At 49.4% G+C, this 27133-nt stretch overlaps 1 protein-coding gene across 3 annotated transcripts in view; it reads right to left on the bottom strand.

The window, feature by feature from the left end:
• BCR (BCR activator of RhoGEF and GTPase) overlaps window positions 1-27133 on the bottom strand; it is an 88759-nt gene that overhangs the window by 41572 nt on the left and 20054 nt on the right. For all 3 annotated transcript variants that reach the window (XM_087880620.1, XM_060683645.2, XM_087880621.1), the window contains exons 2-8: window positions 11309-11493; window positions 6274-6378; window positions 5655-5840; window positions 3882-3989; window positions 2512-2572; window positions 1153-1205; window positions 200-340 (exon numbers count right to left, since the gene is read on the bottom strand). In XM_087880620.1, coding sequence (XP_087736746.1) covers window positions 200-340; window positions 1153-1205; window positions 2512-2572; window positions 3882-3989; window positions 5655-5840; window positions 6274-6378; window positions 11309-11493 — 839 coding nt within the window. The remainder of the gene's footprint in view (window positions 1-199; window positions 341-1152; window positions 1206-2511; window positions 2573-3881; window positions 3990-5654; window positions 5841-6273; window positions 6379-11308; window positions 11494-27133) is intronic.

The following is a 27133-nucleotide window of genomic DNA, read 5'->3' as shown; positions in this document are numbered from 1 at the left end:
ATAGCCTCAAGAGCCAAAGCCAGGGATAGAAATGGCGGCTGGTCTGGAAGAGCGATGTGTCTGTCTCCGGTCCCAGCACAGCTCCTGCCCATTCGGAGCTTTTGCAAGCCGCAAACAGTCGCCCCTTCTGGGAAGTCCTGCTAACCAGACCAAAGGCGGCCTGCCTCGTTGGGCAAGCAGGTGCCAGCTGGGCACTCACCTCCCCCTTCTGGACAGTCATAGATTGTCTCCTGGGCGTGATCTCCTCGTTGATGCTGGACAGGAAGTTCTGGGAGATGCGCAGGGCGTCCTGCAGGAGCAGGTAGTCGGGGTGACTCGACGGGGTGTGCTTCAGCAAATCCTGTTTGTCAAGAGGGAAGGGAGAAGAGCGAGCTTCAGAGCACAGCACTGGCAGTCCGGGCGCTTCACTTCTGAAAGGTTTTCTGTCTAACTTAAAGCTTAGAACCAACCGTCAGATCCAAGGTCCTCCTCCGAGCCTCCCAGACAGACGGCTGCCCAGACTCTGCTTGAACCCGCCCATGGCCTCCCTCTCACGGGTTCCACGGCCTCCATCCACTCGGATGTGTTTCTTCTCCTACTCTGCTGAAGTCTGCTCTCCCTCACAGTTGCATCTGTACCTCCAGGAGCCCAGAACGTCTTGCTTCATCTCAGCTCAGAGACGAGAAAAAACCTCCACAAGTGATCAAGGCCTGGGATTCTCCACGGGTGGATTTCGGGCAAAGCTGTTTGTGGTTCTGCGTGGAGCAGTAGCTGCACAGGCGCCCTTATGTTCCAAGCGCTTCAAGTCAGCCCCTTTTCCTATTAGCAGCATTGCTTTTACAAATCCTCCACCCAACTTCTTCTCCTGGGGTGTCTTGCCTGCCCCCCACTCTCCTACTCTAACCAGGAGTCATTTGAATGTGATCCAACCTCTATTTGACTCGGCTGTATCAAGCAGCCATCAAGTTAAGCCAAAAAGATGCTGCACGGAACATGTCAGGTGAAGGGAACACCTGTGCTTTGTTAACCTGCGTTCTGCAGCGGGTGGAAAAGACCCCATATCTGGTCACTCTTTGTGTTATTTCCTGCTTGTGCATTGACTTCTCTGAAACAAAGCAACCCCTCCAGTTTCCAGCAGAAAAGCCAACAACATTAATATTCATGGCAACTTACGTGGAGCACAAGTGTACTGCGTGTGACCCGATCCACCGGCTTGTAGAGGAGAGCTACGGGGAAATAAAGGAAAATTAGAAACTGTAGGGCAGTGATGGCTAACCTTTTTGCCATCGTGTGCCAGGAGAGGGGGGGGGTCGCACGCCCGTGTGCCCACACCCATAATTCTATGCATGCACATGCGACACCCCCCACCCCCACCCCCACTCCCAGCACACGATGGCCCGGTAGGCCCCGTTTTCTCTCTCCCCAGGCTCCAGAGCCTTTCTAGGAACCTGGGGAGGGCGAAAATGGCCTTCCCACCCCACCGGAGGCCCTCCGGAGGCCGAAAACAGCCCATTTGCCGATTTCCAGAAGTCGGGATTTCTGACCTCCAGAGGGCCTCCAGGGGGGTGGGGAAGGCCGTTTTTGCCCTCCCCAGATTCCTAGAAAGGCTCTGGAGCCTGGGGAGAGAGAAAAACAGGCCCTCCCCACCACCCCCTGAGGCCCTCCGGAGGCAGGAAACAGCCTGTTTCCCTACTTCTGGTGGGCCCAGAAGGCCTGAAAATCAGCTGGCTGGCGTGCGCATGCATGCCGGAGCTGAGCTCATGTGCCCACCGATATGGCTTGTGTGCCCACCACAGGTGGCACATGTGCCATAGGATCGCCATCACGGCTGTAGGGCAACACAATTCTATGGGGAGCAAAATAATCAAAATGGAGGAGGAAAAAGGTTCTAAGCAGAAGGTTCATGGGAAAACATGTCTTCTTTGACAACATGCCTGCTGCAATTCACCTCTGCTACTCCCCGCCCCCCCACAGCTAGTCAAGCCCTTCCCATCCCCTGCACCATGGATGGCTATAGGATGCTGAGTCCCCTGTTGCTGTTAATCCCAAGGGCTTCACTCCAAGAATTTGACTGATCAAAAAAGAAAAACAGCCTTGGTAGTACAGTGGTCTAAGGCACCCTGTTATTAAGCTGGTTATTAAGACCAGATGCCTGCAGTTACTGCAGGTTCGAATCTCGCCAAGGCTCAAGGTTGACTCAGCCTTCCATCCTTTCTAAGGTAGGTAAATTGAGGACCCGGTTTGTGGGGGCAATAAGCTGACTTTGTATAAAATATACAAAAGTATGAAGGCTATTGCTTAACACATTGTAAGCCGCCCTGAGTCTTCGGAGAAGGGCGGCATATAAATCAAATTAAAAAAGAAAAAACAACAACAAAAAAAACCCAACCAAGCCAGTCAGCCCTGCTTATACACGTCCCTGCAGAACAAAAAAACCCAGAGAAACCCCTGGCGCCATATGGAGCTCCTCCTGGGTGGGGTGGGGGATTCTTATTGTCCAGAAAACATCCACTGGACCACCACACGACTTACTTTCCAGGGAGTTCTTTGTTGTCTGGTCCCTTGCATCCTTGGAGCTTCTAGCTCTGAGGTTCTGCAAAAGATGAATAAGGCTCAGGTTAATTTTCTTCAGCCTGCATCGTTCCTTGTCTGGCAACAGATGCTGCCTGGTTCACACACCAAATCCAGATGAGGCTCACAATCTTCCAGCATAGTAAGCAACAGCTCAGAGGTTATACCTCTTGTCCAGGGATGAAATCCAGCAGGTTCTGACAGGTTCTGGAGAATTGGTAGCGGAAATTTTGAGTAGTTCAGAGAACTGGCAAATACCACCTCTGGCTGGCCACAGAGCGGGGAGGGAATGGGGATTTTGCAGTATCCTTCCCCTGGAATGGGGTGGGAATGGGGAGTTTGCAGAATCCTTCCCCTGCCACGCCCACCAAGCCACGCCCACAGAACCAGTAGTAAAAGAATTTGAATTTCACCACTACTCTTGTCATGACATGGTTGCCGCCACCACTACGCAGGTTCTCCCCTGCAGTTTACGGGGGGCTTGATGAGTACCTCAGACGAACTAGCTGGAATTTCAGCAAGCCAAGAAGGCCTCTGTGCCTTAGAAGCAGCCCCTGAGGGCCAGGGAAAGAGCTGCTCTCAAGTGTCCTTCAAGCCCAATTGAGATATTTCTGGAGGGGGTTTGGCCCTCTGCTACTCACCTTGCAGCAGTGGTGAAATCCATTTTTTTTACTACTAGTTCTGTGGGCGTGGCTTGGTGGGCGTGGCAGGAGAAGGATCCTGCAAAATCTCCATTCCCACCCCACTCTGGAGCCAGCCAGAGGTGGCATTTGCTGGTTCTCTGAACTACTCAAAATTTCCGCTACCAATTCTCCAGAACCTGTCAGAACCTGCTGGATTTCACTCCTGCCTTGCAGGTAATGTAGTGGGGGTGGGGGGAGGATTTTGCTGAAAGTATTTCTCTGATAAAAGCCACAATGGAAGGAAGGAGTTCTTGAAATCACTTGTAAGAATATTTGCTAAGAAAGAAAATGGCTCCACTGGCTGGATGTGACTCTCCTCCCACAGCCAAGACTTGAGTTGGGATGAGTCAAAATCCAGGCCAGGTTTCCCAGGTTCCAATAACAGCCCCCAAACTAGTTGGGTTTCCCTGGGGAGCCGTATGCCAGGAGAAGCCCCCCTGCACCAGGGCTTCTGGCCATCCTCACTGCCGAGAGACCCACAGAACCTGCAACATCAGCTCCATTGTGGGTTTAACCCAGGTGAGGTGGGGGCAGAAGAGCCCCATCAGATCCCTGCAAGGACCCCCCCCCCACATACAGCCGGCAGTCACTATGCAGGAAGAGACGAGGGCTCTGCGCACCCTGTGCACGTCGCACGGCCTCACTCACCTCCGAGATTTCTGCAAACTGCGCGTTGGCTTGGCAACACTTCTCGGCCGTCTCCATGGCAACCTCGTAATTATCCACAAAAGCCCGGTACACTCCCAGCTGGCTGGCCTGTGGGGGGGCAAAGGCGGAATGAGACCCACCCCGGTGCGGAAAGGCAGGAGAGGGCGGAGACCATCTCAGGAGGCTGTCTGGAGATCTGGAGAAGCAGGGGACACCTCTGGACGAGCCTCTGCCCGCCACCAGCAGGCAACCCCAAGCCGATGGCTGAGTCACAAAGGGGAGACACACCCAGACTGGCCCCATCGCCTTTGGCCCCCAGGAGGAAGACGCCCCTCTCTGACGGGACAGTCCCGCAGGTCAAAAGCTGGCCACGCAACTGTTTCCTTTGGGAAAGAATGACAGTCCTGCAAGGACAACACACTCAGAGTGACTGAGGAATGCTTTACGCCCGAGGAGGGGGGTGGCCCATATGACACCACTGGGGCAGCATCTCTGCAACTGGATGGCCTCGGCCAGGGGTGGGTCCTACATTTTTTTACTACCGGTTCTGTGGGCGTGGCTTATTTTGTGGGTGTGGCTTGGTGGGGGGTGTAATGTGACTGGGTGGGCATGGGCCAACTTTTTTTTTTTTACTTTTAAAAGCATTTTTTCTACAACCTTAAGAGGTTGCAGAAAAAAATGCTTTTAAAAGCTTCTGACGATCAGGCAACTCAGCTGGGATCATCAGAGGCTTTTAAAGGCATTTTTTTTCCTACAACCTCTTCGGCCGAGGTTGTACTTTTAAAAAATGCTTTTAAAAAAAAGGCTCTGATGAGGTGGGCGGGGTAAGCGAGCGGCAACCAGGCCGGGGACCGGTTCGGGGGTGTGGCCAGCTAATGTTATTACCGGTTCTCTGAACTACTACAAATTTTTACTATCGGTTCTTGCGAACCGGTGCGAACCGGGAGCAACCCACCACTGGCCTCGGCACTTCCGACATTGTAAAATGCCCTCCACCGCCCTTCGCAACCACGTGACCAAACTTGGCAACCAGCCAGCATTTATGACCGGTGGCTGCGTCTGTCCCACAGTCGCTGGAGTGATTGGCACCCCTTTTTGCCAATTTCAGCAAAAAACAACCAATTGGAAGAATAGGTTCACTTAAATGACTGCACCGTTCTCTTAATAACTCTGTGATTCACTTAATGACCACTCACTGTGAGAAATATCAGAAAAAAAGTCTGATCATGTGGGTGTCTCCATTTCCAACCATGACTTCCAACCAGATTTCCAGTCCCAATTGTTTGTTTTAAGTTTTTAAGTATTAAGAGTGGTTTTTAGGACTACCAGCTGCTGCCAACTGAGCGGTTCAAAAGCATGCAGAGGCAGGTAGGTGAAGGCAGCAGGTGCCGCTCCAGTGGGAAGGTAACGGTGCTCGGTGGCCTCATGCCGGCTACAGCAGCCTTGAAACAGGGGTGGTGGGGTGGTGGTGGTGAGCAGCGCCCCCTAGAGTTGGCAATGACTAGTGGAGTGAAATCCACAGCAATTCCTTTGCCTATTATTATCATCATCATCATCATCATCACAGGCTTCCTCCAGCCAAGAGGGGCAGCCCACAGCATGCTGCCAGCCTTCCTTCCTGTTCCCCCCCCTACTGGTTTCCAGCACTGACCCCCCACTCTCCTCACACTGCACATACCCAGCAACCCACTGGTAAAAGAGAACCGGAGCCTCAAGCTGGCTCTGAGCCGGGCAAGAGCCCCCTCCCTGCCCCCCCCCAAACGCCCTGCTCACCAGTTTCTGGAAGAGGTCGCCCACCCGCTGCTGGTGGCTCCACTGGTGAACGCGGGGGGAAAGCCCATCATAGAAGTCCTTGTGGATCTCGTAGAGCTCAGGCACTTTGAAGAAGATGGTCTCGATCTGCTGGCTCGTCAGGACCGGCTGGGAGGTGGTGGCAGCCGCCTTCAGAGGCTTCATGGGCTGTAAGAGCCAAGACACAGAGCCGGATATGCCCTCTGTGGCTCAGTGGCAACTTCCTGGGCATCGGCCTGCCTCTTTGAGCCCCCTCCCCCCTTGAGGAAAAGCCGGAGCTCTTGGGGGACAGCGCTACAGGCCATTCAGCGCTTCCCACTGGGTGGCACAACGGATGCCCCCCCAGCCCCCAGCCCCATCACTAGAAATGGCTCCAGCCATAAGGAACTGAGCAGAAGCTGGAAAAGAACCCAGCAACTTTCTTGCTTGGCTCCCAAGCTGCTGAACGGAGGCCAAGCAGGAGAATTGCTCAGTAACTGCCCCATGTTGTTACCCTTGGGGAGGGAGTCACTTGGTTGTTTCTGCCCAGGTCCACCTGCAGTTTAGCTGGAGAATAAACTCCCCCTCCGCCTCCCCCCTCCCCCTCCCCTGGCGCCCTTACCAGCAGGAGAGCCTCAAGGTGACCCAAGTAGGTTTCCTCACTGGCCAGGATGCCCGACAGGACCCACTTCCTCATCTCCAGACCCTTTTCCAGGTCCGGCTCGCTCTGAAGAAAGGAAGAGAGGGGAGACAATGGGAGGCCAGGCTTTTGGGCCCAAGGTGGAGATTTGGGGAGGGGGTGGAAAGGGCCAATGAGAATGAAGCTAGGGTGGGGAGGGGCTGCTCTCCCCAAGAGAAAGGGGCGAAGTATTGAGGCACAGGTTCATGGCCAGCATCCAAGGGCAGCAGAGTAGAATGACCGGCTCTGGGCTTGCAGGAGCCAACAAAATCCAAACTGGCCTGTGAGAAACGGACCAGTTCCTCCCTCTGGGACCCTTCCCCACTCTCCTGGGACCCTTCCTCACAGAGCCCCTCCCTGCTGACTCTGTGGAGCCATGCCCGCCCGCCACCCACCATAATGGCTGCCATGTCAAGATGAGGCAGGGCTCAGGAGAGACCAGGGAAGGCCATCCCCTCCCCCCACCAGCCCTCCTTGAAAGCAGCCCCAATGATCCCCCCACCCCATCCCCATCAGACAAGGTTTGGATCTCACTGGATCTTTGGAGACCAGGGGACCAAGGAGGGCCCCCGGGCTCTTATTTATTTATTTTATTTATTTTATTTAAATTTGTATACCACCCTTCTCCTAGAGGACTCAGGGCGGTGCACAGCCAAGTAAAAAACATCCAATACAAAATTTAAAAATTTAAAAGAATTATACCCTTTGGCCGAAAATTAAGAACCTTACGACTAAAACCCATTCAACAATTAAAAAATCTAATATCTCAAAAACGGGGGGGGGGGGGATTTCACTCCAGCCCTGCTTGATGGAAGAAAAAAGTTTTTAGGGCACGGCAAAAAGCCCGGAGATCTGATATCCTCCGTATCTCCGGGGGCAAATGGTTCCAGAGGGCAGGTGCTGCCACAGAGAAGACCCTCCCCCTGGGGGTCGCCAGCCGACACTGCCTAGCTGACGGCACCCTGAGGAATCCCTCTCTGTGGGAGCGTACTGGCCGGTGGGAGGCTATTGGCGGCAGAAGGCGGTCCCACAAATACCCAGGTCCGATGCTATGGAGCGCTTTGAAGGTGATAACCAGCACCTTGAAGCGCACCCGGAAGTCCACCGGGAGCCAATGCAGCTCACACAGGAGAGGTGTCACATGGGAGCGCCCTCTCACTCCCATAATCCCCCGCACAGCCGCATTCTGCAGCAGCTGGAACTGGTTGCACCTCAAGGGGAGCAAATTGAGTGCCATTCGTTCTGGACCGGCAGGCATGGTGCCAGCAGATGTGCCCGGCCAGCCCCAAGGGGGGGGCACTGTCCTCTCTCAGAAGGCGCTGCCAAAGAGCTTTGGGGGGGTGAAGGAGGAGAGAAGCAGAGCCAGCTTATTTATAACCTGCCAGTGGCATCCTTGCCAGCTCAGCTCAGGAAGGGCCTGCCTATTCCAGCAAAGCCATTGAACAGCAGAGAATAAGGAGAAGGGGGGGCGGTGAGGGAGGAGGTTAGTCAGTTAGGTAGGAAGGAAGCCAGCTGTGGGGGGGGGGGTTCTTGGCACAAAAGGAAAAGGCTGGCAAAAGCTCCCACTGAGGGTCACTCTCTCAGCCTGCAAGATTTCAGCTTCAAAGCCACCACACAGGGTCCTACTAAGCTCTCTCCACACACCCATTTCGGGGCCTGATCACCCCCCACCCCATCTCTGCAAAGCAAAATCTCCCCGTCCCTTCCCTCCTCCTTCCTCTCTCCCCACCCCCCCTAGGGCACACAGCCTGGCAGATTAAAAGGAGTGAGGAGCCAAGATTCTCCTCCTTTCTCTCTGACCGGTCGCAGTCTGTGTTGACAGGGGGGCAGAGATCGACCCCGAGGCCCCTTATATGTGGGGTGCCGCAGGGATCGGTTCTCTCGCCCCTCCTGTTCAACATTTATGTAAAGCCGCTGGGCGAGATCATCCGTGGTTTCGGGGTGAAGTACCATCTGTACGCTGATGACACTCAGCTGTACATCTCCACCCCGGATCACCCCAACGATGCCCTTGAAGTGATGTCCCAGTGCCTGGAGGCCATACGGATCTGGATGGGGAGAAACGGGCTCAGGCTCAACCCATCCAAGACCGAGTGGCTGTGGTTTCCGACGTCCCGATATAGTCAGCTGGTGCCATCGCTGGCTATTGGGGGCGAATCATTGACCCCCACGGAAAGGGCTCGTAACTTGGGCGTCCTCCTGGATTCACCGCTGTCTTTAGAAGAGCACTTGACGGCCGTGAGCGGGAGGATTTTTCATCAGGTTCGCCTGATTCGCCAGTTGCGTCCCTTTCTGGATCGGGACTCGTTACGCACAGTCACTCATGCCCTCGTCACCTCTCGTCTGGACTATTGTAATGCTCTCTACATGGGGCTCCCCTTGAGGTGCACCCGGAGGCTCCAACTGGCGCAGAGTGCGGCCGCGCGGGTGGTTATGGGAGCAACGTGGCGCTCCCATGTAACGCCTCTCCTGCGCGAGCTGCACTGGCTCCCGGTGGTCTTCCGGGTGCGCTTCAAGGTTCTGGTTACCACCTTTAAAGCACTCCATGGCTTAGGACCTGGTTATCTACGGGACCGCCTACTACCACCAACAGCCTCCCACCGACCAGTACGCTCCCACAGAGAGGGGCTCCTCCAGGTGCCATCGGCCAAACAATGTCGGCTGTCGGCCCCTAGGGGGAGAGCCTTCTCTGTGGGGGCACCGACGATCTGGAATGAGCTCCCCCCAGAGATATGGAGGATCCCGGATCTGCGCACCTTCCGCCGCGAGTTGAAGACGCTTTTATTTCATCAAGCGGGCCTCGCCTAAAACTTCTCCCTTTTAAATGTAAATTTTAAATTTTTAATGTATTTTAAAATTAGGGGTATTTTAAATTACGGGTATTAATTCAGCCAAATTTATTTAATTCATTTTTATTCGATTTTAAATTTTGTATATTTATGTGTTCTATTTCATGGCTGTACACCGCCCTGAGTCCTTCGGGAGTAGGGCGGTATAGAAATTCGATAAATAAATAAATAAATAAATAAGGGAACTCAAAGGGGCAGGACTGATAGGCTTGCAGTCCCCAGAGTGGCCCTTCTCTCAGGGCATGTGGCATGCCACAGCTCGGAAAGGACTGCCTTGGGTGCCATCCAGTCTGGGGGGACTCCTTCCTCGGCTTTTGCTCAACCCTGCAGAGAATGCGGGGAGGCCCCTGCCAATCTCCGGGCCTGGGCAACTGCCAAAGAAGCCCCTGCGCTCTCTTGGTTCCATCTGCAGAGCTGTGCTGGGGGAAAGCACTGAGGCCCTGCTCCAGTTTGGCACAGGCACCACAAGGGACAGGAGCAGAAGCCTTGTGGCCAAGCCAATACTTCATCTCTATAGTTGGCATCTTGATTTATTCTGAATCCCAATTGACGCTGAGAGGCAAGGCCCAGGGGCGGGGGTCCAGACCTGCAAAATGGGGGCTTCTGTGGAGCAGAGTCTACGAGCAAAGGGTGTCCTGAATTCTGCCAGGCTCCACCTTCCCTCTGGGGGCACCAAGGCTCTCTGGGTGCGAGGATGGCTGTGGCTGGCCCTTGGTCGGGAAGGCCTCTGGGAAGGACGGATCCTGTTCAGCCAGAACAACAGAAAGTCGCCTCCCTTCACCCAGACAGAATTCCGCAGGGAGGGGAATGGAAGGAAAGGAGGTGGGTCCTTCACTTGGGGACCAGTCTGAAAGCTCGGGTGCAGGTGCCTTAAGAGAAACCCAGAGATTTATTTATTTATTTATTTTATTTTATTTCCAATTTATATACCGCCCTTCTCCCTGAGGACTCAGGGCGGTGTACAGCCAGAATTAAGAACATAAAATACAAATATTAAAAAAGTTAAAATATGTATAAATTTGGCCCAAAAATTAAAAATCACAAACCAATTAAAACATTTAAAAATTTCTTCTTAAGCCAGCCTGGCTTGCTGGAAAAAGTGAGTTTTAAGGGCATGGCGGAAGGCACTGAGGTCATGGATTCTCCTTATCTCAGGGGGCAGCTGGTTCCATAGGGTAGGTGCCCCCACAGAGAAGGCCCTCCCCCTGGGGGTCACCAGCCTACATTGTTTGGCTGATGGCACCTCGAGGAGGCCCTCTCTGTGGGAACGCATGGGTCGATGGGAGGTCGTCGGTGGCAGCAGGCGGTCTCGAAGATAGCTAGGCCCTATGCCATGGAGCGCTTTAAAGGTGATAACCAACACCTTGAAGCGCACCCGGAAGACCACCGAGAGCCAGTGCAGCTCGCGCAGGAGCGGTGTTACATGGGAGCGTCATGCTGCTCCCGTCACTATCCGCGCTGCTGCGTTCTGGACCAGCTGGAGCCTCCGGGTGCTCCTCAAGGGGAGCCCCATGTAGAGAGCGTTGCAGTAGTCAAGGCGAGAGGTGACGAGGGCGTGAGTGACTGTGCACATTTGTGGGGAGGGTCGCTTTCTGCCTGGAAGGAAGAGCTTTCAACCCAGCACAGCCCTGGGCAAAGACACAAGAGAAGGGAGTGGGCAAAGCAAACAGAGAAAACATATAGAAAAGTTGGAGGGATGCCAGGTTCACTCAGCAAAAGGAATTCTATCTCCTTCCCAATGGAATCCTGAGCACTTTCTTTTCCTCCTGTTTGGGCCAGTTTTTATTTTATGTGAAGCGACAGCCTGAGTGGTCTGAATGGTCAAAATATCCTGACTAAACCAACACCTCAGTAGATTCCCAAGGACCTGTGTTGCTTCTAGACCTCTGGGTGAAGTTGCCCTTACTCAGAGCAGATGGCCCTGCACAAGGATGTCCAGGCTTACAGGCTGGAGGTGCTGTGCATCGTCACTGGGGCGGCCAGTCTGGGTGCAGTTCTGGCTCCTGCCATCAACCCAGGCACGGCAAACACCTCCACTGGCGCCAAGGGGCAGATGCTACAGAATCCAGAGCTGCAACTGCACCCCCAAAGCCGAACCTCCAACTCCCTGCGACGCAGCAACAACTCACTGATTTTGAAGACTCCAGGGACCCCAAGGAGAAGCCATCTCGGCTGCCTCGGCTCTTGGAGCTGAGATGGGGTGAAGAGGAGGGGGAGTCATCGATGAAGGGCATCATGTCATGGTGGTGCCTCTGCTCTTCAGCTCTGTCCACATCGTAGGTGTAGCCTGGTGGGAGGCCCCCAAAGGAGAGCTCTGCAAAAGGAAGGCAAGGGAGAATGGGAAGGGGGACCCACAGCATCCTTGGGCTCTTCCGCTTGATCTAGGCCTTCAGGAGCTGCTCTGTGGATTCCTGATCATCCCAATTTTCCTGCAGAGGGGTCTCCAGGAGACCTGGCTAATCCGGCACCCTCAGACAAACGTCTCAACCTTTCCAATGAAAGCATAACTGAGATCAATTCAATTTCAGAGCATGCAGAAAAACAGTCTTGTGACCAGGAGATGACTGGAATGCAAAGCTATACATGTTGATTTTGTTAGGGTCCAAAGTCTACTAGAGTAACACTTATTGGACTCCTCCCAGCACAAACCTGTGGGGAAAATGGAAATCTGCATTTTGTAGATTAATCTGCAATCGCAGGTGTGATGTGTGACTTGTGACTCCTTTCCAAACAGAGAACTGAAAACCCTGAAGGAGCCCAGGTCTACCAGGCCAGCTCCTTCTGCTTCAGGGGGACAAGTGGGGTCCCCCTGAAGTCCAGCAAACGGCTATCTACAACCTTTCCATGTGGACATTCATGGTGGAAAGAGAGATTTGGGGATCAGAACAGAGAGACCACCACAAAACTGAAAAGGAGGCAAAAGCCCTGAGGAGAATGTCCACAATGACAAGTGAGGCCATCACCACACAACATGCAAGCTCAGGATTTATTTGCTGAACCCCCTTCAACCAATTCCTTGCTTCAGGGAAAGAGGAAGGCTGGTTTGTCTCCTCCCAGAGAGGCTTCCGTGGCCCTCCTCTCCCACCACATAAACCACCTGAACAAGATGAGGTGGGAGAAAAACTGGCTGGGCATGTGACCATGGGCAGGGCTCCCAGGTACCAACTCTGACCCCAGATCAGCACTAACAACTTCAGTGTAGGAATTACTCCACCAGCAACTCTCTGAGGGAGGCCAGGTCAGGAAACAGGCCCACCGGTCTGCTTGGAGCTGGAGCACATCAGCCAAGCTCCGGTGACAGAATGGCGAAAGCTGAATGCGATTTCCCCCCCCCCCACCTCTGGTATCCTGATGGATTTGGGGAAAATAAGAATCCATCTGAGTTTCTTTCTCCGTTTCCCTACACTACCTCTTGTTAACGAACTCCCTCCAAATGTTCTACCAAACCAGCAAATACAAAAAAATAATAATACTAAAACTCTGTTTGTTTATCTGTAACCTTCAAAGGAGCAAAACGGCTGCATCGTAGGGCAACAATTTTGAATTGCAGTACCAAAAGGGCTAATTTAAAGAATGCATCCAAAATCTGGGACTCAGGACTCCCATGGGGCTGAAATTCCAAGGATCTTCAGACCAAGTCTATTGGCAGACTGGCAACCACAGCGCCACCACGGTCTGACCCCCTCACCAGCTTCCTTCCACAAGGAAAGTCAACGGAGAAGCCATCAGGAAGTTAGAACATATTCCTGCTCCCACTGCTTTTCTCCCTGCCTTGGTCACTGTTTATCAGTTTTTATATATATATATATATATATATAGAGAGAGAGAGAGAGAGAGAGAGAGAGAGAGAGAGAGGGAGAGAGGGAGAGAGGGAGAGAGGGAGAGAGGGAGGGAGGGAGAGGGAGAGTACATACATACATACATACACACACACACACACACACACACACACACACATATATATATATATGTAGGTCTTTGGTTATTCGGGTCTTCTCCCACGTAAAATTGGAAGTGTCTTGGCGACGTTTCGACGAAGTCTCATTCGTCATCTTCAGGCTGGTGTTCTCGGCTTCGTGCTTCCAGGAGCAATGTGAGATCGCAGCTGTCTCTTCCTTTTAACTGCTAGTGGAGGTGTGAGCTGATTGGGTGGGAACTTGGCTGTGTTCTGATTGGGTGGAGGTGTGTTCTGATTGGTTAGGGGCTTGGCTGTGCTCTGATTGGCTGGGGTTGTGTTCTGTTTGGGTGGGGGCTTGGTTGTGCTCAGCTTAGTCTGAGTTGCAGGGGGATTTGAGCTGGTGAGCTGCGTTGTTGTTGTTTGGCTTCGTGTTTGTGGCCGTGCGAGCTCTTCATGGTGGGTGTCAGTCTGCTTTATGTATGGATTGGAGGGGTTTAAAGTGGCTAATGATGCAGCTGCGGTCTGGCTTCTGGTCCTTGGTCGTGGCTCATTATCAGTGTGGGTTTGAGTCTGCTTTCTGCGTGGATGTGTGGTGGTGACATCAGGTGTGGCACTCGTGAGTGTGGGTCTGGTGTCATTCGTCGTGTTAGGGACTCGTTTGTCAATAAGGGCGGGTTTCCAAATGGCTGGTAGGCGGGAGGTATCGTCTCGTTTATTCATGCTGTGTGGGCGTTTTTCTATCTCGATGGCTTCTCTGATTATTCTGTTGTTCAAGTGTTCAGTTTTGGCGATAGTTCTGGTCTTTTTAAAGTCAATATCATGTCCTGTGGCTTTAAGGTGTTGGACCAGGGAAGAAGTTGGTTCCTCTTTTCTGACTGAGTTCTTGTGTTCTTCTATGTGTGCACTTATTCGTCTGTTGGTTTGTCCGATGTATGTGGTGGGGCAGGCGGTGCATGGGATTTCATATACTCCTTGATTTTCTAACTCAATTTTGTCTTTGGGGTTCCTTAGGATGGTGGATATTTTTCGGTTTGTGCAGAATGCTGTCTTGATGTTATGTTTGTGGAGGATTTTGCTTATTCTGTCTGTGGTGCCTTTTATGTATGGGAGGAGGGCCTTGCCGTTTTCTTTAAAAAGACCAGAACTATCGCCAAAACTGAACACTTGAACAACAGAAATCCCCCTGCAACTCAGACTAAGCTGAGCACAACCAAGCCCCCACCCAAACAGAACACAACCCCAGCCAATCAGAGCACAGCCAAGCCCCTAACCAATCAGAACACACCTCCACCCAATCAGAACACAGCCAAGTTCCCACCCAATCAGCTCACACCTCCACTAGCAGTTAAAAGGAAGAGACAGCTGCGATCTCACATTGCTCCTGGAAGCACGAAGCCGAGAACACCAGCCTGAAGATGACGAATGAGACTTCGTCGAAACGTCGCCAAGACACTTCCAATTTTACGTGGGAGAAGACCCGAATAACCAAAGACCTACATACAAACACCCGCGAAAACCTGAGAAAACATATATATATATATATATATATATATATATATATATATATATATATATATATATATATATATATATATATATATATATATATATATATATATATATATATCTTATATAGAGTTTGTGCGGAGTACACAAAGGTATCCTAAACACAAGGAATGACTGCATATACCATAATCCAAGGGCATCAGCATCTCACATTGCATGTGATAAGTCTCAAATGGCCTTTTGAAACAATCTAGACCCGTGATGGCGAACCTATGGCATGGGTGCCACACGTGGCACGCGGAGCCATATTGGTGGGCACGGGAGTGTTGCCCTAGCTCAGCTCCAGCGCGGATGTATGCACCAGCCAATTAATTTTCAGGCCTTCCGGTCCCACCGGAAGTCAGGAAGCTGGCTGTTTCTGGCCTCCGGGGGGATGGGGAAGGCTGTTTTTGCCCTCCCCAGGCTCCTAGAAAGCCTCTGGAGCCTGGGGAGGGGAAAAAACGGGCCTACTGGGCCCACTGGGCCATCGCGTGCCAAAAGCAGGGGGAAGTATGGGGGGGTCACGTGCACATGCGCGGGAGGGCGGGGCGCATTGAATTATGGATGTGGGCACCCGCACCCACGACCCCCCTGCTCCCCCCGCTTTTGGCACGCGACAGCAAAAAGGTTAGCCATCACTGATCTAGACTCTGGGGGTGGGGGGCACTCACAGTGAATGCTCATTTCTGAACCCTACCTGCCAAACATCCCAACAAGGGGAACCTTCCGCAGGTATCCTCCACGTGCCCTGGCCATGCAGATGCTACCTGCAGCAGGCATTCGTGGTCTCATCCTATGTAGGACTTTAACCGCCTTGAATGGCACTTAGAAACAAATTTAAAGCCAACACAGCTCCAACCAAAGTCGTGTCATGTTAAGAGGTCCACTGAGACATGAGCACCAGCTGAAGTGAAGGCCGAAGTCAATTGACTGACTAAATCGAGACAGAATACAGAGACAGAATACAGAATAATACGAGTTGGAAGGGACCTTGGAGGTCTTCTAGTCCAACCCCCTGCTCAAGCAGAAGACCCTATATCATTTCAGGACCAGAACATGGCTACCCTCCACCTACACCATTCCTGAATGACCACAACTAGGACATCGATCAAAGCTTTCCTCGCCCGTCTTCTAGAACGAGGGGAACCCCTTGAAATACAGTTAAGGCCGGCAATCCTCCTCACAACGCTGACGGCTCCTAAGAAATTCCACGAATGGCTCTCCGTTGACCATTCCCAAGTCCTGCTGCTCCTCTATAGAGCTGAATTCCCTGCAGACCCTGCAGGGTCTCTGCCCGCCCCTTTGCGATTCAGGACACTCGCAATTCTTGGTGATTCTGGCTGTGGATGACAGGACTGAAATCCAAACATCTGGAGCGCCCCAGCTGCCCACTCTGCTGCTGGTGCTGGAACACGGATAAACCTGAGAGATCCATGCTCTTATTTGATTAAGATCAAACTTTAGTCAACATGAAGCGATGGATCATGAATTGTTTGACCAAATTACGCCCTTTCTGTCTCAAACAAGGCACCGTTCCTCAAAAAAGCTGACTCTGTTGTTTCATGGAAGCATCTTACCAGTGGCAGCCCAGCCTGGGCCATGGGCTCCGAAACAGCAATTACAAATTGTTCCAACAGCCCCAGGATGTGTCCAAATTACCCCCTTGGGATAATATCTCCCCATTGAAGAAGTACTGAACTCAATGAAGAGAGAGAGAGAGAGAGAGAGATGCCAAAGCAACAAACCCTGTGTAGAAACAGCAGCATTCTCTACTCCGGACTTCCAGTCCCACAGATAAATGAAGGGGGGGGAGTTGCCACTAATAACGAGAAAGATATTCTACTCAACCTCAGATTCTGAGCATTCAAAAAGTTTGCCAGCATTTCAAACTGCTGCATTTAGACACCTTGTGGCTTACTTTCTCTACACTGTCTTTTTATTGTGACGATGATTTCAAAAGAGCCTGGTTATCTGAAGAATGCAATCCTGCACCCACCGAAAGCAGATCCCCCCTCCCTCTGCTCAGGTAATTAATACAGCCCACCAGACCACCTTTGTGGCCATCCAGGCTCCTGGGCATCCTCCCTCTCTGCCACCTGCTCCATCCAGCCAAAATGAGGATTTCTGACCGGCTGCAGGAGCTGCTTTGGGCTTCTTGGACCAGAAGCTCCGAGTTGTGTAGCTCTCTGGAAGGAAGCCCAGCCTGTCACCCTTGCCAGAGTCACTTTCACATGAGCAGCTGTTCCACAAGCTTTTTCCTGTCCCTGCTGCCTTCTCACCAGCAGGTTCAGTTCAGAGACGATATTGTCAGAGCAGCAGACAGCAGATTCTGGGGCTGTTCAGCAAATCTGCCTCACGGTGCAGAGACCAGCAAGAGCGACTCTGATACAAGCCCTCGTGCAACGAACAGGAGCCTTTCCACACAACCCCCATCCGCTGGAATCTGGGAGAAGCGTTTTCACCAGAGGTGGCAGGAGGTGGTGGTGGGGGTGTCTAATATGGCAATCTCCTATTGATCATAAGCTCAAGAAGACCCCATCTAGGTTGGGGGGGAGGTAAGTAGTGGGGGGAGGAAATGCCCTGATAACTAGCAACTGACTACCGTGTTTCCCTGAAAATAAGACCCTCTCTTATATTTTTTTTGAACCCTGAAATAAGCCTTATTGCCATAAGCCTTATTGCCATGCACTCAAAAGCCCAATTGGGCTTATTATCAGGAGATGTCTTATTTTGGGGGAAACAGGGAAGGTGGTGGCTGTGGGACTCCCAGCCCCTCGATTCCAGTGGCAATTCCAGAATTTGTCCATATGGGTGGATGCAGCACTGGGAGAATGTCCATTCCTGCTGAAAATCTCTTCCTTCCCTGAAAATCTCCCAGAGTTTCACTGGAACATTCCTCCATTGATATAATCCAATCCCCACCTGCATTCCTAAACTTCGTGGTCTTCTTGCTGAGGCCAGATGGCGAGGCTGCCGAGGGACCTGGCCTTGTGCTGGTTTTGTCAAGGGTCGGGCAGGGGGACGGCCTCTGCTGCTTCCCGAGATCTGTGGTTGGGCAGCCCTTCCGGTCTGCCTGTCCTACCCCAGGATCCAAAATGTGTCCAACTTCTTCGCCTACCCCAAGGTGAAAGAGTTTAGTAGGGTAGAGCCTTAAAGAGCACAGAGGAAAGGGTGCAAATCGATATTCATAGTAGCTACCAGCAAAATACAAAATGATGTAGTAATCTATGGAGTTGATTAACTTAGCATCCGGCTTCTTAAGCAGTTGTGTGGAATGGAGGAATCTGAAAGAAAGCTACGTGTGATTTCCAAAAAATGGGGTGGGGGGGGAGGGAATGTGGGTCCTTTAACGATGATGGCAGCCAGCAGACCTTTCTTTGGAAGAACTACTAGTTTTTTGAGAAATTGCACAACACGACAGGTGTGACCAGATGCTGCTTAGATTTCCTGGAGAAAGTCTGAGTCATCAGGCACGGAAGCAAATGGGGAGGCATTCGGCACCAGGATTAGGCTAGAAGGCAGCCAACAATCAAACTGCAGGCCGGCTCTCTTGCTTATAGTTGACATGGCAATGGAGGGATTGTTCCTGCGTAGAACCAGCCTTTCAGTTTCACTATCAAACTTAAGAGTTGTAGAAGACGATCTAAAAGAAATGGAGATCTAAAGATCTAAAATAGAGACCTTAAAAATGGACAGTAAATTGGATAACTTTATCGGAAAGAAATAGCTGGGCATGCTTGGTTTTGGAATACAGTCTCTGGAGTGGAGGGAAGGCTGGGATGAAATGAGAAAGAAAGAGTTTGACTACAACCAAGCTAGCATTGAGGCTGTTAACAGGTGGCAAGTCAGAAATAAATCCCAGGTAAAGTCCCAAGGTCTTTCTGACAAAGTTGCTGCACAACAGGTAAGACAGAGGAAGCAAAAGCCTTTACATCTGCTCAGGCAGCAAAGCCTGGAACACAAACCATAGTTTTATACCCTCGAGAATATCCTGCTAGCTGGTTTTCGTGGCACAGCTACAAAGTTCTGCCTCAGGGAAGGAAGAATGCCACCTTCTCTTGTGGAATTGTTCATTGTATCCCCCCCAAAAAAGGAGCGGGGGGGGGGTCACCCTGAAGACCAGCTATCCAAGTCTGCATGGATGAAGGCTATCAGTGCTACGACAGGAGTGGCTTCATGTTAACTTTTTCCAAGCAGCTCTGTAAGGTTGGTAAGGTTGGTAGAAGCCAACCATCCATCAACAGCTTCTACCCTACCCTGAAGTTCCACAGCCGGGATAGACAGGGTGATCGGAATGGAATGGAACAGCACAGGAAGCTCCCTGTGGCACCAGAATTACCAGGGTTTGGAAAGGCAGTCTACCAAGAAATATATGGAGGACATTCTCAATGCTTAGCATTACAGACCTGAACGCCCCTTAATTCTGGATGCCCCCCCCCCTTTGAACTGAGATGGGTAACTCACCACGCAATAAGCAGCAAGGTCTAAGTGCAAGGCTGGCAAACTCACGACCCGCGGGCTGGATGCGCCATGCACTGGGCACGTCCACATCTGGTTTGGTGAAGGGGAAAAAAGTTGTGATACGTCACGTGATGATGGGAGTTTGACACTTCTGGCTTAGTGCATCTGTGGGTAAAATGCCCCTTTTCCACAAGTGTGGCCCTTATGCTTCAGATGGAAGGTGGGTTCAGCAGGGCAACCTAAACTCCCACAATATAAGCACAGACCGTGTTTTTGTGTGTGTGTGTGTGTGTGTGTGTTAAAGTGAATCAGACACTTTGCCGGCATTGATTCAAAGAGGCAGCTCTGGGACTGTTTACCGTTAAAGCAGAAATCCAGCAACTGCCAAGTGTAAAAGGACTTATTTATAGTCAAAGCAAAGATTGATTCTTGCACCTCTTTCTCCTGCTCGATAAACAATGGACCAAATCCTCAGCTTTTGAGAGAAGGGAGTGGTAAACACTTGTGCCTGGTTATTGTAACAAACCGCTGGCCTCAGGCCGTTTTTCCTGACCTAGTAGGTATCTCGCCCTCCCACCAGCCTTGCTCAGCCCACCCCATCCAGCATTCTCAAAATCATCCAACGATAAGTGGATCCTCCCTATTCTTGTTAGCCCAGCTGTTCTCCTGCCCTATGTATGAAGCCGCATTGCTCTCCTACTGCTTCTATGAAATCGCCCCACTTTTTTCAAATAATACCCTGATAGTCAGAAAGTTTTCTTTCCTTAAAGCCTCCCCCTCCTTCAGGGAAGGCGGCTCCATGGGCTGGCTCAGCTGAGTAGGCAGTCTGAACGCCTGATGTTTCCAGCCAGACACCTGTAATCTAATGCAATCCCATCTGTCCACCACCCCATTTGCATCTCAGCTTTCCATGAAGCTGCTCTTCCCACTCGCTCCCCCCTTCGGCACTGAGGGGCAGAGGGGACCAATCCCCAAAGGACCCCTCAGCATCTGGGCTCGGACAGCACAGCATTCACAAGCTACAAGCATGGTAGGAAGCAAGGGCAGCCAAGGCTCTGCAGGAAGCAGAGGAGGGGATGGTGGGTGGGTGAGCAAGCTGGTCAGTGGAGAGAATTAAAAGCAGAAGAGAGAATTTCTATCCAGCAGATCAGGGGGCTCCAAACTTGTCAACTTTAAGATTTGTGGACTTCAACTCCCAGAATTCCTCAGCCAGCAAAGATGGGAGTTGGTCCCAAGTCTTAAAGTGACCACGTCCGGGGCCCCCACTGTAGATGCCACCTGCTTTATCCACTCCTGCTGCTGTTGGGAGGGCTTTTCTGCCCTGCCCAGCCAGCCCCGGGAGCAGGAGAGCAGCAAGTACTGGGAAGCCTGACAAGCGATGGAGGAAGGCTCCTCCCAGAGGCAGGCTGGCCCAGGGCGATGTGGGGGGGGGTGTTTGGGGGTGGGGGGGGGTGCATGTGCACAGCAATGAAGTGAAATGAAATGTCAAGCAGGAAATTGCAAAAGCCTTTCAAGTGTTCACACCTACTTTTCCAGGCAGGAAGACTGCACTAAAAGGGCAAAAAGCTCAGATTCAGTTTGTTTACAAAGAAATCAAGGTTGAACTAGCAGACTCCAGCAGAAATCTTCCTTTTCTAAACTGCCTTCCGAAAGAGACAATCCTGAAACCAAGGAGGTGGCTTGGGCACATTCATTGCCCAAACACACGCGACCCGCCCCCCAAAGCCATGGCTGGGGTCAGCCCCTCCTCTCAACCCACAGAACAAAGCAGAGAGAGATTTATCTCAGTGCAGCAGCCTGTAAATTCCCCTTCAAAGGGAAGAGAAGACAATTTTATTCTGCTTGCTTTCTAATGAAAGCCTATGTAATTCAGATATACAGAACAAATATACAAACTGAGACACAGGATTTGGTTTCCAAAATTTAGCCCACAAGTTCTCTACACTATTTTTTTTTAAAGGATTAAAAAATAAAAATAAGCATTTTAGGGAAAAATGTCTTTTTGCCTGCAAACATAGATATATATATATATATAACTTAAAAACCATAATAGGAAAAGCATAGATGAATTTCCATGGAGATTTGTTGCAGAATCATTGAAATGGAAAACCCAAAATAAATTACTTTGATTGGAAAAATTAAAGCTGACACATTCATCCACCCATCCATTTTCCAACGCTCAGTGATTCAGGACCAGATTAATATTAACACTTAGCTCAGAAACTAACCGATGCAGCTGATATAAATTGCTTTAATACACAGGCATATTAACACTCCAGTTGCTCTTGGAAACATCATTAAAACAGCACAAAGCAGAATTCACGACAGGAAACCTGAAGCAACACAGGAGGAACCAAAGCTGTTTTTCCTGGCAAGGGGTGCAAAGGGCAAACCAGCTGCTGTCCCCCCCACATGAACCGAGACATCTAGGCAGCCTCTCAGCCCAGCGTTCCTGAGCTGGACAGGCAGCCCTGGGAACTTCAAGGGGAGGAACTTAGTGAGCCAGTGCTGGAGTCCAAGGGATGACAGGACACAAGCAAGAACTTCCTGCTTGGACCAACTGTAAGGCAGCAGAGGGACCAAGCCTCACATCTCCACACACAGTTCTGGCTATCAGAGGCTACCTGGGATTACAAGGTATTTCTTTAGAGTGAACAACCTGCACTGCAAGTTTTAGAGGCAATCACTTGCACCTGTGCAAAAGTAGTGCAACCTCCAAGGGCCACTCCAAGGGTCGATTTAAATCACGATTTAAATCATTAGTAAAAAGCCTTGATTTAAATCAATTCAATTTAAATCATAATTTTTAAAGAGCAACTATCATCTTTGTCCCGCAGTGGCTCCTCCTCTGACCCGCTGTTGACTCACCGACAGTCCCAATATTGCAGAATATACAGCCTCATGCTGCATAACTAAGCTCCATTTCATGCTGAATAAACTAAATTATTAATGTATCTTAAACAGAAAACTATCTTTAGATAGAACTTTACTCCAAAAGCATTTTATTAAAATAAATTTGATTTTAGAAGCTTTTGTGGATTATTACACTAAACTATATGCCAAAGATGAGGTGCAGAATGGACTTATAGAAAAATATTTAAAGGATAAGAGAGTTACAAAAATTACTGATCAACAAAAGGAAAGAATGAATTATCCTATAACAGAGGAGGAGATAACAGCAGCAATTAAACAGCTAAAAACAGCCAAAGCTCCTGGCACGGATGGTTTGACTGCAGTGTACTATAAAACTTTACAAGCTGAAATGGTGGGACAACTTAGAGATTTATTTTGCAATATTCAACAAGGGGGTAAAATACCCCCATCCTGGACAACTGCTTATATATCTTTGATACCAAAAGAACAAGTTGGTCCTAAAAAACCAGAGAACTACAGACCAATATCTCTTTTGAATACAGACTATAAAATTTACGCGAAGGTATTAGCCAACAGGTTGATGCCAGTAATCCAAAAGGTGATTCATGAGGACCAAGCGGGATTTATTGAGGGTAGATACATGAAGGACAATGTAAGGCAAGTAATAGACTTATTGGAATATCTTGATAAGAATAAACAGATTTCTGCAGTGCTGGTCTTTTTGGATGCGGAGAAGGCCTTTGATAGAGTGGATTGGAATTTTCTACTAAAGACTTTAAAAAAGATGGGCTTTGGGGACCAGTTTACACAGGCAATCTCAGCAATTTATCAAGAGCAAAAAGCACAGATTATTATTAATGGAAGTTTGACGACAGAGTTTAAAATTGAAAAAGGAACAAGACAGGGATGTCCGTTGTCCCCACTTTTATTTATTTTAACATTGGAAGTCTTGCTAAATACAATACGGGACTCAAAAATTTTGAAAGGCATAATGATAAGGCAAGAGGATTATAGAGTAAAGGCATTTGCAGATGATCTGGTGGTTACCCTATCACAACCAATGGAATCAATAATCTTGATGAACGACATTATACAAGACTATGGTAGAGTTTCAGGTTTCAGAGTGAACTCAAAAAAGACTAAAATGATAGTCAAAAATATGACACAAGATCGTAAATATGAGTTTGAAAGGAGGGCAGGTTTTGAAATTGTACCTAAGGTAAAATATCTTGGAGTTCAGGTTGCAGAATCAAACATGAAATTGTTTCAAAATAACTATGAGGTGTTGTGGCGAGAGGCTCAGAAAGACATGGAGACTTGGAAAAAGCTGCAACTGTCTTTACTTGGAAGAATAGCAGCAGTTAAGATGAACATTTTGCCAAGATTTCTGTTTTTGTTTCAAATGATTCCGGTGCTTAAAAGTGATAAACAACTGAAAGTTTGGCAAACTGGACTTAATAAGTTTGTCTGGAACGAGAAAAAGCCGAGAGTGAAATTGAAAATTATGCAAGATGTTCCAGAAAGAGGAGGCCTTAAACTTCCAAACCTACAGTTATATTATGATGCAGCAGCTTTAACTTTAACAAGTGATTGGTTTGGAAGTAAAAAGGCTGGAATATTGAATGCAGAAAGTTTTGATCTTGAATTTGGATGGCATGCTTACCTATTTTATGATGACAAAGTTGATAAAGTATTTAAAAGTCATATACTTAGAGATTCTTTGATGAGAGTTTGGAAGAAGCACCGACTCAAATGGGATTATAAAATACCGCTATGGCTGGATCTTGGTCATACCTTGTGGAATACAAATATAATGTCACTCGGGGGGTTTTTATACAAAGAGGTTCTTTTTACAGATGCGGGCAGATGGCAGTTGAAGACATTGCAGACACTGTTGGACGAAGGGATTAATTTAACCTGGTTACAATATAATCAATTACAACTGAGATGGAAAGAGGACCAAAAAACTGGTATTATGTTGCATGAGGAAGAATTGGTTAGACATATAAGAGAGAAAGGTCCAATGCATATTAAAAGGCTTTACAATGTTTTGCTAGAAAGGGATTCAGAAACGGAATTAGTTAAAGATTGTATGATTAAGTGGGCACAAAATTTTGAAGAACCAGTGATGTTGGAAACATGGGAAAAAATTTGGGTTCAGAATGTTAAATTTACACAGTCGCAGAATTTGAGGGAAAATTTCTATAAAATGTTTTATAGATGGCATCTAGATCCTAAAAAGTTGTCATGTATGTACCCTAATGTTCAGCCAAAATGTTGGAGATGTGAATGTTTGGATGCTACGTATTATCATGTTTGGTGGACCTGTAGGAAAGTTAAGGCTTTTTGGATAAAAATATGGTGGGTCATGCAGAATGTTTTGAAGAAAAAAATTCAATTTTCTCCACAATTGTTTTTATTGGGCATAGTTAAGGGTTTTACACGGGATGAAACAAAATTAATATTGTATATGATAACAGCAGCAAGATTGTTGATAGGTAAATATTGGAAGAATGAAGCTTTGCCTACTATCGAGGAATGGACTTTGAAGATGGCCAGTTTTGCAGAGATGGCGAAGATTTCAGCATATTTAAAAGATTGTTCACAAGAGACTTATGAATGGGAATGGAAAAGGTGGATAGAATATGTTCAGAACAAATACCAAATTAGAAAGTATCAAATAGCTTTTATTTGAAAACAATGTATTAGAAATATTTTAATATAAAGAGACAAAGAGGGAAAATTATGTAGGGGGAGGGATGAGTTCAGGTATACATATCAGTGTTATTAGTTATGAGTACATAATAGGGAAGTCTGGGGGGGGGAGGGTTAGGGAGGGTTAGGGAGGATGGGAAGTTTGGGGAGGGAGGTGGGGGGGTGAAAAAAAAAAGGGGTGAAAATGTAATTGTAAAACTTTTGCAATAAAAAAAAAAAAAAAAAAAAATAAATTTGATTTTAAAAAATCCAATTAAAAAAAATCGATGTTTTTCCTTTAAAAAAAAACACACAGATTTTTACCCACCCTGTGCTGAAGGTATCAATCCAATGGACTCACTAGGAGCCCAGCAGCCCTCTTGCCATAGACAGGGAGAACATAAAGGATTTTCACCAATATTATCAACTCAAACATGGTGGGAGTGGAGAGAAAATGAGGAGGGGGCCCAGATCACTGCTACAAATGTCTGCCCTCCAGACTCCCTTGCAAGTGGTGCCTGAAGACTCTCCACAGTCTTGCAAGCGCTGGCCTTGATGCAGTCAGCACAGCATGGCCCAATTCTGGAGAAGGGGACAAGGCTGCACGTTGGTCTCCTCAGAGGGGAAAAAAGCCCATTGTCCACAACATAGTGCGCTAGACTTGTTCTGCAGATCATGTGGCTGTTTCTCGTGCTACAACAGCCAAAGAGCTGGGGGGGGGGCTTTATTAATCCTCATTCTTCTTGCTGTTCCTGTGATAGACCTTACTCTCCAAGGTTGGAGAATGGTTGCACCACTACAGAAGAAACAGAGCAGACGTGGTTTGGTGGGAACCACGGTTGATACCACTGACCGCTGGTTCCTGGACTGAGCCCAGGAAGGTGGTGGTAGCCCTCTCTCAAGTTACAAGGACACTCATGGAGAGCCAGGAGGAGCAAGGAAATCAGCCTTTACCAATGTGAAAGAGGCCAAATTGGGTAGGAGGACTTCCCTTCCCCTGGGAGAGGCCAGGAGGGAAAGTGCATTGTGGAGATACCAAATCATCGGCCATGGTCCCTTCCACTAAATAACTTAATTGATAACTTCTTCCCCAATGGAGGGTTGAACATCTCACTTCCATATGGCCTGCGTCTCCTCTTCAGATAAGCTGGCATAATATGCTGATAGCAAACTCAGTGCCCCCATCATCCCCAGCACTTCAGGGCAGGCTCTGTTGATGTCAACCACTTCCCTTGACCGGTACAACGCTTCAAACATTTCAAATGCTTGAAAAGAAATCATCTTTCTTTCCCATGACTAATACTTCCTGCAAATTTACTGAATTAAAGTATTTCATGCTACATTTTAGAGCACAGAGCATCTCAAACGACTGATACAGAAATAAGTATCAGCAAGAGAGCCCCCTCAGCAGCCACACCCAAAATACTAAAACCATCACTGCCATCTATGGAAAATGTGGTTTACCTCAAGTTGGGCAATAGGCATGCTTGTAAAAAGAAGAATCTGGTTCCAGCTGGCAGGGCTAGGAGCACAAAACGTCTTCCTGATCCGGAGAATTACAGGGCAGCACTGAAGCCAAACTTTCCATTTTTAGTTAATAGTGGTCAAGCCGGCTGCAGCTGATGGATTCTCAATTCCTGCATGAATTATTTAGATGCCTTGCAAGTCACCTCAGAGTCCCTGCTGAAATGGCCAGGGAAGTTCCAGATGGCCACCAGGCTGCCTAGGCCTTCATTATGTGGGATAAAGAATTCTATTCTGTTTTCTTGGGGGGCCCCAACCCCACCCATTGTGCTCGTCCTCTGATCCAGCGTGCTTTTTCTCAGCGCCACAACAGCGCAATTGTTTTTTGTAGGAGAAAGATGCTCTGAGAAGCCCCCCCTCCACTAAGGAATATGGGGTCAACCCCCTGGAGGGGTTCTGCAATCTCTGGCTGCCCCAGAAAATGTCAATCCAGTGGTTGCCAGCAACGCTGGGACGCATCACTTTCTTCCACCAAGCCTTAAGGGTCCCATGGGCCCTTTGCTTTCGCGATACCTGCCCGTCACCAGGGCCGTCACCATCCCCACGAGAGACAGCTTAGCCGGCTGTGGGACAGGTAGAGGAGACTCCATTGCCTCGTCCATCCCCATCCATGGAATCCTTCCACCTTCCCTCCACCGGCTTTGGCTGCATAAGGTTTCGGGACGACTACCCATTCCCACAGGATCACCTGGTGCTGATATTTGCAGGAAACAGATGGACATTTTTATTGCATTTTCCCCCAACCTCATTGCTTCCAATTTGCCCAGTTATCTGTTTAACCAGCAACGTAAGAGCAGAACCGGCCTTTGCAAGGAGGGCTCTTCTCCCTGCCTCCAGCAAAGGCCACGTGAGCTGCCCGCCTCCCACCGCCCTGCTCTGAGGGTCCTTTGTTGAAGCCGCCCTTCCATGGTCTGGGGAGGCGGCCAGCCAAGGATGAGGGAGCAGCCCAGAGGAAGCC

The sequence above is a fragment of the Pantherophis guttatus genome, chromosome 17, assembly GCF_059756535.1.
Source record: "Pantherophis guttatus breed Tessera chromosome 17, ASM5975653v1, whole genome shotgun sequence".
Classification (NCBI taxonomy): domain Eukaryota; kingdom Metazoa; phylum Chordata; class Lepidosauria; order Squamata; family Colubridae; genus Pantherophis; species Pantherophis guttatus.
The sequence above is the reverse complement of the archived record's forward strand: the minus strand, read 5'-3'. Positions and strand labels throughout refer to the sequence as shown.